Source organism: Mustela lutreola, chromosome 8 (assembly GCF_030435805.1).
Source record: "Mustela lutreola isolate mMusLut2 chromosome 8, mMusLut2.pri, whole genome shotgun sequence".
In the NCBI taxonomy this organism is placed as follows: domain Eukaryota; kingdom Metazoa; phylum Chordata; class Mammalia; order Carnivora; family Mustelidae; genus Mustela; species Mustela lutreola.
Window position 1 is genome coordinate 65,387,384 of NC_081297.1, and position 22,047 is coordinate 65,409,430.

At 38.3% G+C, this 22,047-nt stretch overlaps 1 protein-coding gene across 1 annotated transcript in view; it reads right to left on the reverse strand.

Annotated features, from left to right (window-relative positions):
- SPATS2 (spermatogenesis associated serine rich 2) overlaps positions 1-22,047 on the reverse strand; it is a 146,039-nt gene that overhangs the window by 64,333 nt on the left and 59,659 nt on the right. The window contains exon 2 of the mRNA XM_059185446.1: positions 8,961-9,232. Coding sequence (XP_059041429.1) covers positions 8,961-8,985 — 25 coding nt within the window. The 5' untranslated portion in view covers positions 8,986-9,232. The remainder of the gene's footprint in view (positions 1-8,960; positions 9,233-22,047) is intronic.

Below are 22,047 nucleotides of genomic sequence, written 5' to 3' on the forward strand. Positions count from 1 at the left end.
CGGCTCAGGTCATGATCTCAGGGTCCTGGGATCGAGTCCCGCATCGGGCTCTCTGCTTGGCAGGGAGCCTGCTTCTCTCTCTCTCTCTCTGCCTGCCTCTCTGCCTGCTTGTGGTCTTTCTCTGTTGAATAAATAAATAAAATCTAAAAAAAATAGTAATAAAAAGTTCTCTTATTTGATTTTCAACATTTGGGTGCCCAACAAACAATTCAAGTAATCCAAGGGTAAGGCCCACAAAAGATTTTTGTCAGAAGCATTTCTAACATAATTAACTAGTAAGCCACATGAACCAGTAGGCTACTTAATGTCTAAAGACCTGTCTCCTGTTGCCACTATTTAATTCAGAGCTATTCAAACCACCAGGTATAAAGAACTAGTTGTTGATCTTACTGTTTTAATTTCTAATCTTTGAGGACTAGTGCTTTTATAAAATCATAAAACTAGGCTTAAGGGTGGTGGGAAGAGGTTGAGCAAGTCCTCTCCTTAAAACACAAATATTAAACTGAATAAAATTGTGGAAAACAGCTGTTTCAGGGCTCTGGAAATCAATCAAAGGCCACAACAAATTATTGAGAAACTGCTAGAGCCTTAAGTAAAAACAATGCAGTCTTTACCCTTCTAGACTAGGACTGCTCCCACTCATATCTCCAGCTCTGTGGAGGATAACAGCTTTACCAGGGCGGGGATTGCCAAAGCAGGCTAACTAGAGAGGACGAAGTTTTGCCCTAAAGTAGGCTAAAGTAGAGAACTCAGAAATCTTTTTTTAAAAAACCTGCTGCTTTGCCAGTCTGAAGTTGGAGTCTTGGTTCAGTGTGGTAAACAAACAGGAAATTTAACAGGGAAATCCTGGAAATGAAAGAACCATATAGAAAAGTAGATTAGTTCTCTACACATCCCTAGCTAAATGAGAAACCATGCCCATGCAGAGGGCAACCCAGGAAGCCAGTGGAAATTAAAAGTGAAAACAAAGTTAAGAACTGCCTGAAAGTATAGATTGCTCTAGGCAGTACTGACATTTTAAAAATGTTTATTCTTCTGATCCATGAGCATGGAATGCTCTTCCATCTTTTTGTGTCTTCTTCAGTTTCTTTCATAAGTGTTCTGTGGTTCCTCGAGTACAGATCCTTTACCTCTTTGGTTAGGCTTATTCCCAGGTATCTTATGGTTCTTGGTGTTATAGTAAGTGGAAGCAATTCTCTAATTTCCCTTTCTGTATTTTCACTGTTAGTGTGTAAGAAAACAACTGATTTCTGTGCATTGATTTTGTATCCTGCCACATTACTGAGTTGCTGTATGAGTTCTAGTAGTTTGGGGGTGGAGTCTTTTGGGTTTTCCATATAAAGTATCATGTCATCTGTGAAGAAAGAGAGTTTTGACTTCTTCTTTGACAATCTGAAATGCCATCCCAGTCAAAATTCCACTGGCATCTTTCAAAGAGCTGGAACAAACAATCCTAAAATTTGTATGGGACGAGAAGAGACCCCGAATTGCTAAGGAAATGTTGAAAAAGAAAAACAAAACTGGAGGTATCATGTTGCCTGATTTCAAGCTTTACTACAAAGCTGTGATCACCAAGACAGCATGGTACTGGCACAAAAACAGACACACAGACCAGTGGAACAGAGTAGAGAGCCCAGATATGGACCCTCAACTCTATGGTCAACTAATCTTCAACAAAGCAGGAAAAAATATATCGTGGAAAAAAGACAGTCTCTTCAATAAATGGTGCTGGGAAAATTGGACAGCCATGTGTAGAAGAATGAAACTTGGCCATTCTCTTACACCATACACAACGATAAACTCGAAGTGGATAAAAGACCTGCAACGTGAGGCAGGAATCTATCAAAATCCTAGGGGAGAATGTAGGCAGTAACCTCTTCAACATCAGCCACAACCACTTCTTTCAAGATATGTCTTCAAAGGCAAAGGAAACAAAAGCAAAAATGAACTTTTGGGACTTCATCAAGATCAAAAGCTTCTGCACAGCAAAGGAAACAGTTAACAAAACAAAGAGGCAACCACAGAATGGGAGAAGATATTCGCAAATGACAGTACAGACAAAGGGCTGATATCCAAGATCTATAAAGACCTCCTCAAACTCAACACACACAAAACAGATAATCACATCCAAAAAATGGGCAGAAGACATCAACAGACATTTCTCCAAAGAAGACATACAAAGAGCTAATGGACACATGAAAAATATTCATCATCATTAGCCATCAGGAAAATTCAAATCAAAACCACATTGAGAAATCACCTTACACCAGTAAGAATGGCCAAAATTAACAAGACAGTAAACAACAAGTGTTGGAAAGGATGTGAAGAAAGGGAAACCCTAATACATTGTTGGTGGGAATGCAAGTTGGTACAGTCACTTTGGAAAAGTGTGGAGATTCCTTAAGAAATTAAAAATAGAGCTACCCTATGACCTTGCAATTGCACTACTGGGTATTTACCCCAAAGATACAAATGTAGTGAAAAGAAGGGCCATATGTACCCCAAAGTTCATATCAGCAATGGCCACAGTCACCAAACTATGGAAAGAGCCAAGATGCCCTTCAACAGATGAATGGATAAGAAGATATGGTCCACATATACAATGGAGTATTATGCCTCCATCAGAAAGGATGAATACCCAACTTTATATCAACATGGATGGGACTGGAAGAGATTATGCTGAGTGAAATAAGTCAATCAAGAGAGTCCATTATCATATGGTTTCACTTACTTGTGGAGCATAAGGAATAACACAGAGGACATTGGGAGATGGAGAGGAGAAAAGAGTTGGGGGAAATTGGAGGGGGAGAAAAACCATGAGAGAGTGTGGACCCTGAGAAACAAACTGAGGGTTTTGGAGGAAAGGGGGTGGAGGTACATGCCTGGTGGTGAGTATTATGGAGGGCATATATTGCATGGAGCCCAGGGTGTGATGCGTAAACAATGAATTTTGGAACACTGAAAAAAAATTAAATTAAATTAAATTTTTAAAAAAGAAAGAAAAGAACTGCCTGAACTTTGAATGTCCTCCTCAACCCACATGGTTCAATCAGCAGAGGATAAATGCTTATGCATTTGAGATATTTAGCAAAAGCTCAGTCCAAATCATTGGCTGACTAATAAACATTGCAGACACAGGGACAATCCCTAAAAGCAAAAATAAAAAATTAAGATTAAAATTAAAAAACTGTGCAGATATATTTGTGATGTACACATGGGACAGGTAGAGTGGCCGATGCCTCAGTTTATGTCCAGGCTAATTATTATTTTTCTAATTAACATATAATGTATTATTTGCCCCAGGGATACAGGTCTGTGAATCATCACGCTTCCACATTTCACAGCACTCACCATAGCACATACCCTCCAACAATGTCCATCACCCAACCACCCTATCCCTACCCTCCCCAACCCCCAGCAGTTTTGTGAGATTAAGAGTCTCTTATGGTTTGTCTTCCTCCTGATCCCATCTTGTTTCATTTTTTCCTTCCCCCTTCCCCCACAATCCCCAGCCCTGCCTTCTCAAATTCCTCATATCAGAGATCATTGATAATTGTCTTTCTCTGACTGACTTATTTCACTTAGCATAATACCCTCTAGTTCCATCCATGGTTGCAAATGCAAGATTTCATTTCTTTTGATGGCTGATTATTTTTAAAATACCCTCAAGAAGATAAATTAAGAATGAGGAGTTAATATATTACCTTAATTATCCACTTAAAAAAAAAGCCAAGAAAGAAAGATTCATACATAGGAAAACCACCAATCAATAGAAACTGATACTGAAAGGGTCCACAAGTTGGTGGACTTAACCAACAAAAACTTCAAAACAACTAATAAAAATATATTCAAGGAATTTAAGGAAAACATAGTCATACTGACTTGACAAATACACAATCTCAACAGAGAAACAGAAACTATAAGATAAAACTAAAAAGAAATTATAATTAAAAATATAATACCCAAATGAAAAATTCACCAGTTAGACTTAATAGCAAATTTGAGATAGCAGAAGAAAAAAAATCAGTGAACTTGAAAAGCAATCAAGAAGAATTAGACAACCTAAATAAAGGAAGAACATTATGAAGAAACAGTTTGCAGAAAAAATAAAAATGGGGTGCCTGGGTGGCTCAGTCATTGAGCGTCTGCCTTCAGCCCAGGTCATGATCCCAGGGTCCTGGAATGGAGCCCCGAATCAGGCTCCCTGCTCAGTGCGAACCCTGCTTCTCCTTCTCCCTCTTCCTCTGCCCCTGCTCCCCCTGTTTGTGTCTTTCTCTGTCAAATAAATAAAATCTTGAAAAAATGAGAGAGAGGGGCGCCTGGGTGGCTCAGTTGGTTAAAAAAAAGAGAGAGAGAGAGAGAGAGAGAGAGAGAAAGAAAGAAAGAAAGAAAGAGAGAAGAAAAATGATCTTCAGTCACCTGTGGGATAACATTAACCTTACCAATACACACATCAGAGGATTCCTAGTAGGGGAGGAAAGAGGGAAAGGAGCAGGAAAAAAAATTTTTTGATGAAATAATGGCAAACATTTGATGAAATTCCCAAGAAATCCATACCAAACAGCATCAGTCAAACTGCTAAAGATAAAGAGAACAACAAGAAAACAATGAGAAAAAAGGACTCATCGCAATGGAGGAACAATATGACATATTCAGTGGAAAAGTGCTGAATTCTATAGCCAGCAAAACTATCCTTCAGAAATGAAGGCAAAATAAAGACACCCAGATTAAAAAAAGAAATAGAGTCTGAAAGAATCCACTCCTGTCAGACTTGTATATAAGAAAAACTAAATTCTTCAGGCTAAAAGGAAATAAAACCAGACACTAACTCAAATCCAGAGAAAAGTATTAAAAGTACTCAAAATGGTAAATATTTGGTAACTGTAAAGACTACATATATATTTATCTCTTTTGTCCAAATTTTTCCAAAAAGCATAATATTGTTTGAAACAATAATTATAACAACATATTGTGGTTATATATGGATGTGATATATGTGAAATAATAGTACAAAAGCAGGGGAGAGGAAACAAGGCTATACTGGAACAAAGCTACTATATCTTATGGGTATTTTTTTAAAGCTTTTTTTTTAAAATTATTTTATTTATTTATTTATTTGACAGAGATCATAAGTAGGCAGGGAGGCAGGCAGAGAGAGAGAGAGAGAGGAGGAAGCAGGCTCCCCGCTGAGCAGAAAGCCTGATGTGGGGCTCCATCCCAGGACCCTGAGATCATGACCTGAGCCGAAGGCTGAGGCTTTAACCCACTGAGCCACCCAGGCGCCCCTCTTATAGGTATTAAGTCAGTATTAACCGGAAGTAGCTTGTGCCGAGTTAAAGATGCATACTGCAATCCTAGAGCAACCACTAATAAAATAACTATTTAAGAAACAGCTTTGGGGCGCCTGGGTGGCTCAGAGGGTTAAGCTTCTGCCTTCAGCTTGGGTCATGATCTCAGGGTCCTGGGATCGAGCCCTGCATCAGGTTCTCTGCTCAGCGGGGAGCCTGCTTCTCCCTCTCTCTGCCTACTTGTGATTTCTGTCAAATAAATAAATGAAATCTTAAAAAAAAAAAAAATAGCTATAAAAGGAAGGAAGGGAGGAAGGAAGGAAGGGAGGCTTTAAAAAAAATCAGAGGAATAGGGGCGCCTATTCAGTGGCTCAGTCAGTTAAACATCCACCTTTGGCTCAGGTCATGATCCCAGAGTCCTGGGATCAAGCCCTGTATCAGGCTCCTTACTCAGCGGGGATCCTACTTCTCCCTCTTCCTCTGCCCTTCCTCCCTCCCCGGCCTATGCTTTCTCTCTCTCTCAAATGAATAAAAAAAATCTTTTTTAAAAATCAGAGGAATTAATACACTAAGAAGAATAAAATTATATAAATCTAAGTATATACTAAAAATACATTAAAAAGAAGGCAATAAAACAGTAGCAGAGGAACAAAAAAATAAGATGTAGAGAACAGCAAATAGCAGGGATAAACCCAATCATGCTGATAAATACATTAAATGTTGAATGGAAAGGGTATAAAAATGATAATTTCTGAAAATAGTAAGTATAAGAGTTAGAACTACTATATTAATATCAGAAAAATTAAAACTTCAAAGATATATTCCCAGAGACAAAGAATATTTCATAAGAAAATCAATCTATCAAGATAAAAATTATAAATGTATATACTTAATAAGAGTACCCAAATATGTAAATTAAAACTGACAAAACAGAAACAAAAAATACATAATTCAACAATTGTAGCTGAATATTCAATACTTTTCTCTTAGTAAAGGACAAAACAATTAAACAGAAAGTTAGGATATAGATGACTTACATCATGATCACCCAGCTTGATCTAACATATATAGAACACTCTCCCAACAATAGATCAATACACATTCTTTTCAAGCATACATGTAACCTTCCAGGATAAATCATATACCAGAAAAATACATCACAAGAACAGAAAACTACAGACTGATATCCCTCATGAATGTAAGTTTTAAAAATATGTACCAAAATATTAGCAAAGAGAAACCAGTAACATAAAAAATGACCAAATAGGATTTACTTATTTTATTCATAAGAGACAGAAAGAGAGAGAGAGAGAGAGAGGCAGAGGCAGAGGCAGAGGGAGAAGAAGGCTCCCCGCAGAGCAAGGAGCCCAATGTGGGACTTGATCCCAGGACCCTGGGATCAGGACCTGAACCAAAGGCAAACACTTAATCGCCTGAGCCACCCATGTGTCCCCCAAATGGGATTTATCCCAGGAATGCAGAATTGTTTATCCCCTTTAAAATTAATTTTCTATATTAATAAAGGACAAAATCACATGATTATATTAATAGACCAGGGTTTCCTCAGCAGTATCGACTTTTGGATCAGGCAATTCTTTGCTGTGGAGGGCTGTCGTGTGCACTGCAGATGTGTAGAGCACCTGGGGCTAGACCCACTAGACACCAGTAGCACCTTGCCTCACCAAGTTGGGACCTCCACAAATGTCTCCAGACATTGGCAAATATTCCCAAAGGGGCAAAATCATCCCTGTTTGAGGAGGACTGAAATAAATGCAGAAAAAACATTTGACAAAAATCCCAACACCCCAGTCATGTAAAAATTCAGCAAAACAGGAATAGAAAGGAACTTCCTCAAACTGATAAAGGGCATCTATGAAAACTCTACAACAAACATCGTACTTAACAGTGAGAGACTAAATGCTTCTCTCCACACTTTTATAAGTACTTTGTACTTTTTTTGTTCAACTACATTATACATATAGCTTTATCTCAGCGAAAGTCCTAACAACAAATAAACTTTCTTTTGTTTCCAACTACATGTAAATCCAGACTATGTTCAATCAAAATTTGTTAGCACTTATTGCCTATGATATGGTCAAAATTTCAAATTCATTTTATATAAAGTAATTAAATACCAATTACAAAAAACAAAGAATCCTTCTTATAGCTCTGGCAATACAGACACAAATTAAAGACTCTAGTTTTAACAAGGTTGAAGCATTCTGCTGAAGTCAACCTTTTAATGAAAAATTAAGTGCTAAACTTCTTAGATGAAATTGTTTTATCTTAAAGTCTGGAGTCCTATTTTTACTATAGTATTTCTCATTTCTGGAGGAAAACAGGTAATGTTTCGAATGTAACTGGGAAGAAAGCAAACTGAATCACGAGGATTAAGAAAAAACAAACTTTGGTTATAAAAACTTTTTAGTTGATAATCTCATTCTATAAAATAGTTCTCTAGTAATATAAGCACTCCTTAGAACTCAGATTCCGTTTTTACATATTTACTATACAATGAGTACAGTAACTACATACTTTCAAAACCACAAGCAGCTCTGTCTGGTATGTTATTTTCTTAAAATGGGGTTTGTGAGTTACCAAGTCACAATTAAGTTTAAAAGCATTTCCCTTCATATTAACACATGACACCTGGATCTACACCAGGGTTTTGAATTAAAGAACATTAACTTTAAATTGAAAACTAAATTCAATGAAGGGGAAAAAAAGCCAGGATAGCTCTGGTCATTCTTTTTTTTTTTTTTTTTTAAAGATTTTATTTATTTATTTGACAGACAAATCACAAGGAAGCAGAGAGGCAGGCAGAGAGAGAGACGGGTAAGCAGGCTCCCTGCTGAGCAGAGAGCCCGATGTGGGGCTCTATTTCAGGACCCTGAGATCATGACCTGAGCTGAAGGCAGAGGCTTAACCCACTGAGCCACCCAGGTGCCCTGCTCTGGTCATTCTTTTAACAAATATATTCCAGTTATGTATAATAGTTCAAGTGCTACTGCTTAATTTGTCCCTTTGCATTTTTGCAGCTATCTAAAAAAGGTGAAAAAGTGATTTTATAATCTTTATTGTCTTTGCCCTTCTTGAAACTATTCTTGGTATTTCTTAATTCCTTGTATCTTATATTTCACTTTAGACAAGAAGCTAGAGTAATAATCCCGGAAGGAAAGCTAAAGAAGGAATTGAAAACTGGAAACATTTACTCTTACTTCATTTCCTGTCTCCAATGAAAAAAACATCAACTCACAGGATATAAAATATCCTGCAGTAAGTTATCTCCCACCATGCCCCCAACATATGTTCATACCCCAGAGAGTGTATTTTCTGGATGCAGTTGGCTTTCCTGTAAATATATTGTAATTTAGTTCGTTTATAAAAGGAGAAAAGCAACTGTTATATGAATTAGCTCCCAAAGTAGTAACACACAAAACTACAATCTAATATCCACAACATAGATAATTAAAGAGACAACAGATAAAGTTGTGAATGTTCTAAAATTAATTGCAGTCGAGACAAAGAGATAAATTATACCTATCAGTAGTACCACACTGGGTAAGGGAAAATGTAACTGTTCAAAACACATTAAAGAGAACCTTTTAAAAATATACAGATCATTATTTCACAACTATGCTTTTAACAATTTATGCCCACACGTAATCTTACCCTTCTGGTTTTGTTTCCTAGACATTGTGGTTTCTTTCTTTGATCTCAAAAACTACAGATGGAAGTATCCTTGTGCCTTGTCTGGGTTCTGACCGTAGTTATCTCTGATTTAAAAGTAGGCAACGGAAGTCTGCAGTTGGAGGTGATCAATACCAAATCGTGGTTATCGGAGATTCTGCTCACTAGTTGTTGATCTCCTTTCCTTCTCTTCTATGAATTTCTTGTCAGGAAATATCATTGCAGATATTCATGTCGCTTTCCCCAGGGAGATTCTGGAGGGAAAACACACAAATACATTCACTATTATAGTAATAGCTATCTGGATAAAATTCCTAACAGATACCCACAGGTTTTACATTGTGTTTTTTCTAAACAAAACTAGCTCTTAAAACAAAAGTTCTCTAGAAAGAATGTAGTCATAAAAAACAATATTTTGCTCCATAAGAAACTTTAATCTTAGAGAAAGAGACCCAACCAAGAAAACTCTGAACTATGGAGAACAAACTGCCAGTTACCAGAGGGGAGGTTGGTGGGAGATGGATGAAATAGAGGATGGGGATTAAGGAGGGCACTTGTGATCAGCGCCGTGTGTGGTATGAAACTGCTGCGTCACTCTATCATACATCTGAAACTAATGTGACAGGGTATGTAAACTATACTGTAGTTAAAAGAAAAAGAAACTTTATGGGCGTCTGGGTGGCTCAGTGGGTTAAGCCTCTGCCTTTGGCTCAGGTCATGGTCTCAGGGTCCTGGGATCAAGGCCACAACCAGCTCTGTGCTCAGTGGGGAGCTTGCTTCCCCCCCACTCTCTGCCTGTGTCTCTGCCTACTTGTGATCCCTCTCTGTTAAATAAATAAATGAAATGTTTAAAAAAAAAAAAAAAAGAAACTTTAATCTTAAAATCAGACCATCTTCTTAGTGCAGAAAGAAGTTGTCTTACTCTTATCTTTTGTATCTATCTCAAAAATCTTACTACCGCTTATCACTCCCTAATAAGATCTTTCTTACCACCTGCCCTTCCTGCCCAAATCAAGGGTCTTTTTTCTGCCTCTAGGATTTCCTGTATCTAACCTCGCTTCATGTTTTCCAGCTCAAATACACTGCAAGAAAACTAGGGAAGGGGGGTGGGTGAATGGGGAAAGCACAAAGGAATTTTAATAAGAAAAACTGGAAACAGCAAAATTCCAATTAGTCAATAGTGCAGGAAGCAAGTTGTAAAGATACAAATGCCATTTTTTCCCATATATTACTGAACTTTAAAAAATACATGACCAAGATTTCTAGGTAAAGAAAGAATGATCAAAGGACTCATATCTGGACACCTGATAGAAAAAACATTTTACAAGCTGCAACCCAAGAAGGAAATGAGAGCAACCTTATGTAGAATACTTTCCAATACGAATGGAGGAGAATAAAGGAATAAATAGACAGTCCTGGTAAAGTTAAAAAAAAAAAAAAATCCACCAAGAATAAGAGCCTCCGTGGATATATAGAATAGATTGGTGGTTATCTGAGGCAGGGGTAGTAGAAAAAATGGGTAAAAGGGGTGAAACAATTCTAATTCCCAGTTATAAATGAATAAGTCACAGGGATGTCACATACAGCAAGGCGACTAGTTCATACCATATTCCATATTTAAAAGTAGCTAGGAAAGTGGATCTTGAAAGTTCTCAACACAATAAAAAAAAATTTGTATAGTGAGAAATTTTAACTGGACTAACTGTGGTAATAATTTTGCAATATATACAAATATTGAGTTATTAGATTTTACATCTGAAACTAATATGTTATCAATCATATTCCAAGAGTAAGATCCTCTACAAACCACTATGGGACTTGAGGAAAGACTGGCTGAACCTCTGTGGCTATCTTTTGGAGAACTAAGCCAAATTGGGAGAATCAGCCAAAGCCTATGGAATTAGATGGAATTTACCACTGGATGGAGTGGATCTGATAGAAAATATTTTATGAAATTTTATTTAATTTTGAAGGTTTTATTTATTTATTTGAGAGAGGGAGAAAGAGAGACAGAGAACAAGTGGGCGGAGGGGCAGAAGAAAAAGAAGAAGCCTGCTAGGCCAGGCTCCATGCCAGGACCCTGAGATCATGACCCGAACTGAAGGCAGACGCTTCACCAAATGAGCCACCCAGGTACCCCAACACTTTATGAGATTTTAGAAGAAAGAACAGAATTTAGATAGATCTATCACAAAGGATTAAATTCCTCAATGGCAAGCTCCTCTCTACCCTCATGTCCTCAGCTTAAAGAAAAGAGAATGAAGGGCACCTGGGTGGCTCAGTCGGTTAAGTGTTCGACTCTTGACCTCAGTTCAGGCCTTGATCTTAGGATTGTGAGTTCAATCCCTGCACTGGGCTGTATGCTGGGCATGGAGCCCCCCCAAAAAAGATAAAAATTGAATGGAGGGGAGGAAAGCCTTCAGAAGAAAAAAAGAGATTGCAATGAGAAAATAATATTAGAGGATTAAAATGATCCAATCTGAGCATAATTAGAATCAATATAAGGAATTCAAAAAATATAGAACTCAATAAAAGGAACAAAAAAAGCATTCACAGATACGAAATTCCCTTGAAATAAGCAATCTGAATCTGTTCACTAGCCCCCCTCCAATCTACCAGAAGGAACTGGACCACTTCTCACTACCTCTCCTGCTACTACCCTCATCTAAGCCACAATCATTTCTCCCTTGCATTGCTATAATCAGGACTATAATGGTCTCTTAACTAGCATCCTGAGTCTTCTATCCTGCCATGCTTCAGCTTCCATTTCACTAAAGCTGCTTTTAAAATGATAAGACGAGGGACGTCTGGGTGGCTTGGTTGGTTGTGCCGCTGCCTTCGGCTCAGGTCATGATTCCAGGGTCCTGGGATCGAGTCCCGCATCGGGCTCCTTGCTCGGCGGGGAGCCTGCTTCTCTCGCTGCCTCTGCCTGCCTCTCTGCCTGCTTGTGTGTACTCTTTCTCTCTATCTCTGGCAGATAAATAAAATCTTTAAAAAAAAAAAATAAAATAAGACAAACTGTCTCAACTCTGCTACTCAAAGCAGATCTGCTCAGCAGCTCATTTCATTCAGAGTAAAAGCCAGTGGCCTAAAAGGGCTTATCTGCCTCTCTTTACCTGTCTGACGTAATTTCCCACTACTCTCCCCCTCAGGTACTCCATTCTAGCCATACTGGCCTCTTCACTGTCCCTTTTATACCCTAAATATACTCTCACCTTCAGGCCCTTAAAGTGTTCCCTCTGCCAGGAACGTTCATCTTTAGATAGCTACATGAAATAATTCCTCACCTCTTTCATGTCTTTTCTCAAAGCTACTTTCTCTGTGGCTATTCATGAAGACCTACTGAATTTGGGGTAAGAAGAGCAGGACTCTCTGGCATTATTGCCCAAGGCTGTTACCATCACCCCCAGGTCAGTGGGAAAGGTAGTTCTACAAAGTAGTGAAAGCCATAAAAACCAGCCACCTCAGTCACAGAGAGGGCTGACTTGCCTTGAAGCAAAGCACAGAAAGCCATACCCATCATCATGATCAGTAACAACGTGTCTTCTTGGTGGCAAATGAACAAGCAAGACAAGGGACCTGAGGATGCTGTCATAGTTGCAATGGATCAGCAGACTAGACAGAATTGAAAGGGAAATCTGGAAAAAGGCTATAAAGGATAAGTGCTCACCATACATACTATAGAGACCAGAGAGGACCCACAAGGAGCCTGCAAAAAGATGAAGAAAAGGGACGCCTGGGTGGCTCATTGGTTGGGCAGCTGCCTTCGGCTCAGGTCATGATCCCAGCACCCTGGGATCGAGTCCCACATCGGGCTCCTTGCTCAGCAGGGAGCCTGCTTCTCCCTCTGCCTGCCTCTCTGTCTCCTTGTGCTCACTTGCACTCTCTCCCTCTATCTCTGACAAGTAAATAAATAACATCTTTAAAAAAAAAAAAAAAAAAAAAAAAAAAAAAAAAAAAAAAGATGAAGAAAAAACATGAGAGGGCCCAGTGGAAAGTACAAGTTTGAGCAGACTTTTAAATAAATGTCTGAATTTTGAAGGAACTCCCCTTCACACTCAAAGATCTACTGGCAGAAAGTGGAAACCCTACTAGCTCAATGTGCTTAGCACAATCTTTGAGAAGTGGCTAACTGATGATTAAGCTATACAGATACAGGTGTGATTCCAGGAAGACAGACTTAAAAATAAGAACAAATTAAAAAGCCACAAAACACTAAGCAGGTATTAGCAGCCACACACTCTGGAAAAACATTCCACAGATTTAGTCCAGGCAACAAAACAAAACAAACCTCCAAAGGAAAAGCAAATCAAAATCCAAAGTCGCTACAACATATTATGTAAAAGGTCTAGTTTCGGGGCGCCTGGGTGGCTCAGTGGGTTAAAGCCTCTGCCTTCGGCTCAGGTCGTGATCCCAGGGTCCTGGGATCAAGCCCCACATCAGGCTCTCTGCTCTGCAGGGGGCCTGCTTCCTCCTCTTTCTCTGCCTGCCTCTCTGCCTACTTGTGATCTCTGTCAAATAAATAAATAAAATCTTAAAAAAAAAAAAAAAAAGGTCTAGTTTCAACAAAAACTTATGAGACATGTAAAGATGCAGGAAAGTATGGCCCAAATAGAAGAGGGGAAAAAAAACAGTCATGGAATTGAAAAGGCCTCTGAGTAGGTCCAAATGCCAAACTAAACAAACAACCAACCAGCTTTAAAGGACTAAAGAAAAATATAAAGACAATGCCTCAAACAAACCAAAAATGTCAACAAGAAGATAGAAATCAGGGGCACTTGGGTGGCTCAGTGGGTTAAAGCCTTTGCCTTCGGCTCAGGTCATGATCCCAGGGTCCTGGGATTGAGCCCCACGTCTGGATCCCTGCTCAGTGGGAAGCCTGCTTCTCCCTCTTCCGCTCCCCCCTGCTTGTGTTCCCTCTCTCACTGTCTCTCTCTCTCTCTCTGTCAATTAAATAAATAAATAAAATCTTTTAAAAGGGGGTGGGGGTTCTTTGGCTGGAGTTCAGAAAGATGTATCTGAGAAGGGCGCCTGGGTGGCTTAGTCAGTTAAGCCTTGGACTCTTGATTTTGGCTCCTGTCATGATCTTAGAATGGTGAGACTGGGCCCCATATCGGGCTCTGCACTCGCTGGGAGTTGGCTTGAGATTCTCTCCTCCTCTTTCCATTCCTCCCCGGCTCCCATGCACTCTCTCTCAAATAAATAAATAAGATCTTTAAGAATAAAAAAGAGAGGGACGCCTGGGTGGCTCAGTTGGTTAAGCAGCTGCCTTCGGCTCAGGTCATGATCCCAGCGTCCTGGGATCGAGTCCCACATCGGGCTCCTTGCTCCGCAGGGAGCCTGCTTCTCCCTCTGACTCTGCCTTCCACTCTGTCTGCCTGTGCTCGCTCTCACTCTCTCTCTCTTACAAATAAATAAATAAAATCTTTAAAAAAAAAAAAAAAAGAATAAAAAAGAGAAAGATAACATCTGAGAAATGTGAAAGAAGGAAACTTCAGAGAGATCTGAAGTATAAAAGGAATCTGACCTATCATTTCTGGCTTTGAAAGGGACCATGAGGCTTGAAGTGCGGATGGCCCCTAGAGCTCTTCAGCAGATGAATGGATAAGGAAGATGTGGTTCATACATACAATGGACTATTACTCAGTCATCAGAAAGGATGAATACCTACACGGCTAGAACTGGAGAGTATCATGCTAAATGAAATGAATCAGAGAAAGAGAGTTAGCATATGCTTTCACTAATATATGGAATATAAGGAATAGCACAAAGGACCACAGGGGAAGGGAGGAAAACTGAAGGGGAAGAGATCTGAGAGGGAGACAAGCCATGAGAGACTCTTGACTCCAGGAAACAAACTGAGGGTTACTGAAGGGAGGTGGCTGGGGGAATGGGGTACCTGGGTGATGGACATTAAGGAGGGCACATGATCTGACAAGCACTGGGTGTTATGCAACTAATGAATCATCAAACACCAATTATGTACTATACATTGGCTATTTGAATTTAAATTTAAAAGGGGGGGGGTGTTAAGTGAAAAAAAAAAAAAAAAAAAAGAATGACACTGGGGCCAAGAGCCAGCAGGGAAACAGTACTACAACCTCAGCCCTACAACCATACGAAACTGAATTCTGCCAACAGCCTGAATAAACCTGTGGGGTTGGGGGGGGCACCATCTCTTCAGAAAAGCCTTCTCTGACTACCCTAACTAGAACAATAGTTCCTGACACTCCCATTCCCTTACCCTGTCCTATTTTTTCTATACCTTATTACTACCTAGCATATAAATTATTTCTTTATTGTCCTTCTTCCCCAATAGAATGTAAACTTCTTGATGACTACAACTCTTACTATCTTGATCATTCTTTTTTTTTTTTTAACGATTTTATTATTAATTTGTCAGAGAGCGAGAACAAAAGCAGGGGGAGTGGCAGGCAGAGGGAGAAGCAGGCTCCCTGCTGAGCAAGCAGCCTGATATGGGACCCAAGCCCAGTCATGAGCCAAAGGCAGATGCTTAACCAAATGAAATACAGATTGTTACAAAAATCTGTCAACAAAACCAGGAGAAAAGGGAGGACAAGCACCCCTGAAAAGACTAAAAAGTCAGTATAACCATGTTATTCAGAAATATGGAGGTTAATACCAAAAGAAATGCTAATGAATATCCATGGAAAGCTAGAAATGGGAATGGGCTGGAGAGAGAGGTAGGGACTGTCTTTTAAAATTATTATTATTGGGGCGTCTGGGTGGCTCAGTGGGTTAAGCCTCTACCTTCGGCTCAGGTCATGATCCCAGGGGCCTGGGATCGAGTCCCGCATAGGGCTCTCTGCTCAGCAGGGAGCCTGCTTCTCCTCATCTCTCTCTCTCTCTGTCTCTCTGCCTATTTGTGATCTCTCTCTCTGTCAAATAAATAAAATCTTTTAAAAAAATAAAATTATTATTATTGTTATACTAAAATATATTGTTAAATGAATGTGATGGAGAAAACTATATTTAAACTGTGTTGCATATAAATAAATATTGTATATCTGAAAGGATAAAAAGAAAGTTGCAACAGTGATGAACCACTGAAGAATGGAAACTGAAAAAAATAGGAAACTAAGAATTTTCAAATATACTTTTTAATATTTTGACACTGTAACAGTATAAACAGATCTCTTTGAAAATTTTTAATCCCTTTTTTTAATGACCCCTTTCCAAGAAATTAAATCAAAGCTGAAAACTCTCAGTTTTAAATATTTATTTCAAATCAGTAACCCCATAAACAGGTTCAAGAAAAAAATGTCAAGGAGCACCTCGGTGGTGTAGTTGGTTAAGCAGCAGACTCTTGATTTTACCTCAAGTCATTATCTCAGGGTCATGGGATCAAGTCCTGAATTTGGCTCTCCGCTCAGCATGGAGTCCACTTGGGATACTCTCTCTCCCCCTCTTCCTCTACTCTTTTCCCCACTTTCATGCTCTCTTTCTCTCTCTAAAAAATAAACAAATAAAATCTAAAAAAAGAAAAAGAAAAGTGAAATGTGTCAAAAAAGAACCTACAAACAGGGACGCCTGGGTGGCTCAGTTGGCCTTTTACTCAGGTCATGATCCTAGCATCCTGGGATTGAGTCCCACATCAGGCTCCTTGCTCAGCAGGGAGCCTGCTTCTCCCTCTGCCACTTTGTCTGCCTGTGCACTCACTCTCTCTGTCTCTGACAAATAAATAAATAAAATCTTTAAAAAAAGAACCTACCAACACTAACTCTCTAGAGCTGCATAATGATAATGAACCAAAAACAAGAAAATGGGAAGTTTCAAACAAAAACATTTTTTCTGATTTTTAAAGGGTTTTGGATGCAAGAAAGTAACCTTTTCCACAATGTCATGAGTTTGCCAATGAATGTCATTCCCATTAGCTTTATAAATGAATATGAAAAAGGAGACCCAAAATAATACACTAATACATTCTAAAAAATAATTAAAAACAAAGATGATATCTTCAGGTCAAAAATGTGAATGTAAGACCTCTCTGTAAGTCTGTTTTCTTAACAAATGTCTATTCATTGGCACTAACTTTCTAATCAATATGCCACTCTAATCTAAAAACTCTCCCATAATTATAAGGCCTGATCACCATAAATTTTACTTTGGAAAATGAACTTTTCATTTAGAAAAACAGGTAAATTCTTTAAAAAAAAATTAAAACCTCGATTTGGAATAACACAGAATTGGATACTGGAATAAAACAGAATTTCTGGAAGTTTATTTTAAATTTATTTATTTAAGTAATCTCTATACCCAATGTGGGGCTCAAACACATGACCCTGAGATCAAGAGCTGCATGCTCTTCCAACTAGCAGGCATCTCAAATTTTTGGAAATGCAAAATACATTCTGAGTGGAAAATCAGAAACCATGTGATACCACAACTCCTCTTTACTACTATTAAAAGACATAGGACCCTCCAAATTGCATGACATTAGTCATCGGTGGCAGCTGTTTAAGTGTGGGAGTAGACAGGACTTGAAAGGAGTAGAGTAAGAATACATATCTGTTTATCTCTTCCCATTTCACTGCTAGCTGGGTGGTTAAGAGTTGTCTGTACTCTCCTCCTCATGCAGGTGGCTGTAACCCAAACTCAATCAAGCCAAATTATTCTCAGCTGTATAAATTCTTCAGTAATGGTTTTAAACAATACTGATCATTTCATCCGCACCCCACCTCCAACACAGAAACTCCATTTCTCCCATCTCCCCAAAGCACAGATGTGCAAGTAGCTCAAGGGAACAGAGGCAGCTATTAAGCAAAAACAAAACAAGGCAATTAAGGGCAACTTTATTCACTGATTCTAATCCATAAAAGGAGATTCCATGCATATAGAAAAAGTAATTTCTAACACCCTTGCTAACTTAAAAAATACATTAACTGACCAATTAATAAGTATTTAACATGAATTACTATGTGCTCATACTTGAAATAAAAAATTATGAAATACGGACTATTATTCAGGAAATTTGACACATGCTACAACATGAATGAACCTTGAGGGCTTTATAGTAAGTGAAATAAGTCAATCACAAAAAAACAAATACTGTGTGACTCTACATATATAAGATACTTAGACTAGTCAAATTCATAGGGAGAAAGTAGAATGATAGTTACCAGGGCTGTATGAGTGGAATGGTTGTTTGGTGTTTAATGGGTACAAACTTTCAGTTTGGGAAGATGAAAAAGTTCTGGAGATGGACAGTGGTGATGGTTGCACAACAGTGTAAATGTACTTAATGCCACTGAAACTGTACATTTTAAAATAGTTAAAATGGTCAATTTTATGTTATGTGTATGTTACCATAATTTTTAAAAGTCTTAGCGCAATAAAAAAAATTATGAGGAAAAAAATGATTTACTGACCCAGCAAAAAACCTCCAGAAATACTGGTCAAGGAAAAAAACTAAAGCATAAATACTACTATCAGGAATTTTAAAAAATAATCAGCATAGATCTCACAGATATTAAAAATGTAAGACAAAAATACACAAAACCTCATATCAATACATTTGAAAATTCAGGTAACATAAACTTTTTTAAGATTTTATTTTTAAGAGCCTAAACCCACAGGAGAAGAGAAAATAGTAAAGATTAGAGCAGAAATCAATGATATAGAAATTAAAAAAAAAAAAAAAAGAACAGATCATTGAAACTAAGAGGTGGTTCTTTGAAAGAATTAAGATTGATAAGCCCCTAGCCAGACTTACCAAAAGGAAAAGAGAAAGAACCCAAATAAATAAAATCATGAATAAAAGAGAGAATACTAGAGCAATTATATGCCAACAAATTAGGCAATCCGGAAGAAGTAAATGCATTCTTAGAAACATATGAACTACCAAAACTGAAAGAGGAAGAAATAGAAAACCTGAACACATCCATAACCATCAAAGAAACTGAATCAGTAGTCAAAAATCTCCCAAAAACCAATATGGTCTACCAGCAGAATTCTACCAAACATTTTTTTTTTCTACCAAACATTTAAAGAAGAATAAACACCTATTCTTCTGAAACTGTTTCAAAAAATAGAGATTGAAGGAAAACTTCCAAACTCATTCTATAAGGCCAGCATTACCTTGATCCCAAAAGAATTACAGACCAATATCCCTAATGAACATGGGTGCAAAAATTCATGCCAAGATACTAACTTAAAAGGATCCAACAGTACATAAAAGGATTATTCACCTCTGACCAAGTGGGATTTATTCCTGGGCTGCAAGAGTGGTTCAACATCCACAAATCAATCAGCATGATAGACCATATTAGTAAAAGAAAGAATAGGAAGACGAGAATCATATGGTCCTCTCAAATGATGCAAAACAAGCAGTTGACAAAGGACAGTATCCTTTTTTTTTTTTTTTTTTAAGAATTTATTTATTTATCTGACAGAGAGAGAGAGCACAAGCAGGTGGAGCAACAGGCAGAGGGAGAGGGAAAAGCAGATTCCCTGCTGAGCAGACAACCTGATGTGGGGCTCAATTCCCAGGACCCTGGAATCATGAGCATTAGGCATTAAGCATCAAAGGCAGACGCTTAATCAACTGAGCCACCCAGGTGCCCCTATAGCATCCTTTCTTGATAAAAACTCTCTGAGTGTAGAGATAGAAGGAACATACCTCAATATCATAAAAGCCATATATGAAAAACCCACAGCAAGTATCAACCTCAATGGGGAAAAACTGAGAGCTTTTTCTCCTAAAGTCAGGAACACCACAGGGAAGTCCACTCTCACCACTGGTATTCAACATAGTACACTTAAATCCTGTAGCTTCAGCAATCAGACAATAAAAAGCAATAAAAGACATTCGAATAAGCAAAGTCAGACTCTCTTCACAGACAACATAATACTCTTAGGTAGAAAACACAAAAGACTCCACCCAAAAACTGCTAGAACTGATACAGGAGATCAGCAAAGTCACAACAAAATCAACAACAGAAGTCAGCTGCATTTCCATACACCAACAAGGGAGAAGAAAGAGAAATCAAGGAACTGATCACATTTATAATGGCACTAAAAACTGTAAGATACCTAGGAATAAACCTAACCAAAGAGGTGAAGGATCTGTACTATGAAAACTACAGAACACTTATGAGAGAAATGGAGGAAGAAGTAAAGAAATGGAAAAACTTTCCGTGCTCATGGATTGGGAGAACAGATACTGTTAAAACGTCTATGCTACCCAAAGAAATCTATGCATTCAAAGTAATCACTATCAAAATACCATCAGCATTTTTCATAGAGCTGGAAAAACAATTCTAAAATTTGTATGGAACCAGAAAAGACTCTGAGTAGCCAAAGGAATGCTGAAAAAAGAAACCAAAGCTGGAGGCATCACAATTCCAGACTTCAAGCTCTACTACAAAGCTGCAATCGTCAAGACAGTATGGTACTGGCACAAAAAACAGAAACATAGATCAATGGAACAGAATAGAGACTCTAGAGATGGACTCTCAACCCTATGGTCAAGTAATCATCAACACAGCTGGAAAGAATATCCAATGGATAAAAGAGAGTATCTTCAACAAATGGTGTTGGGAAAATTGGACAGCCATGTGCAGAAGAATGAAACTGGACCACTTTCTTTCACCATACACAAAAATTAACTCAAAATGGACAAAAAAAAAACGTAAATGTGAGACAGGAATCCATCAAAATCCTAGAGGAGAATACAGGCAGTAACCTCTTTGACCTTGGCTGCCAGACATGTCTCCAAAGGGAAGGGAAACAAAAGCAAAAATGAACTATTAGGACTTCATCAAGATTCCTTTTGCAAGCAAAGAAAATAGTCAAGAAAACTAAAAGGCAACTATACAATGGGAAAAGATATTATCAAATGTCTTATCAGATAAAGAGCTAGTATCCAAAATCTATAAAGAACTCATCAAACTCAACACCTAAAAAACAAATAATCCAGTCAAGAATTGGGGAGAAACACAAACAGAAATTTTTCCAAAGACATCCAAATGGCGAAGAGACACATGAAAAAATGTTCAACACCACTCAGCATCAGGGAAATACAAATCAAAACCACAACAAGATATCACCTCACACCAGTCAGGGTGGCTAAAATTAACAACTCAGGAAATGACAGACGTTGGCAAGGAAATGGAGAAAAGTGGAACACTCTTACTCTGTTGGTGGGAATGCAAACTGGTGCAACCACTCTGGAAAACAGTATGGAGGTTCCTCAGAAAGTTAAAAACAGATCTCGGCAATTACATTACGAGGTATTTATCCAAAGAATGCAAACATAGTGATTCAAAGGGGAACATGCACCCCAATGTTTGTAGCAGCAATGTCCACAACAGTCAAAATTTGGCAAGAGCCCAGGTGTCTATTAACAGATAAAGAGATAAAGAAGATGTGGGGTGTGTGTGTGTGTGTGTGTGTATAATGGAATGTTACTCAGCCATCAAAAAGAATGAATCTTACCACTGGCAACCACGTGGGTGAAACTAAAGGATATTATGTTAAGCGAAGTTAAGTCAGAGAAAGACAAATACCATATGATTTCACTCATACGTGGAATTTAAGAAACAAAACAGATGAATGTGGGAAGGAAAGGAAAGGAAAGACAAAACATGATGAAAACTGAGAGAGAGGCAAACCAGAAGAGACACTAAACTCCAGAAAATAAACTGAGGGTTACTAGAGGGTAGGTTGGTAAGGGGAAGGGATAACTGGGTGACAGAGACTAGGGAGGGGACTTGATGTAATGAACACTCGGTGTTATATGCACCTGAACAAAATGAATCACTAAACTCAACCTCTGAAACTAATATTACACTACATGTTAATTAATTTATTTTAAATAAAACAAAATTAAAATAAAAAAGTAAACAATAGGGGAGCGTGGGTGGCTCAGTGGGTTAAAGCCTCTGTCTTCGGTTCAGGTCATGATCCCAGGGTCCTGGGATCAAGCCCCACATCAGCGGGGGGACTGCTTCCCACTCTCTCTCTGCCTGCCTCTCTGCCTACTTGTGATTTCCCTCTCTTTGTCAAATAAATAATTAAAATCTTAAAACAAACAAAAATTGTAATATTG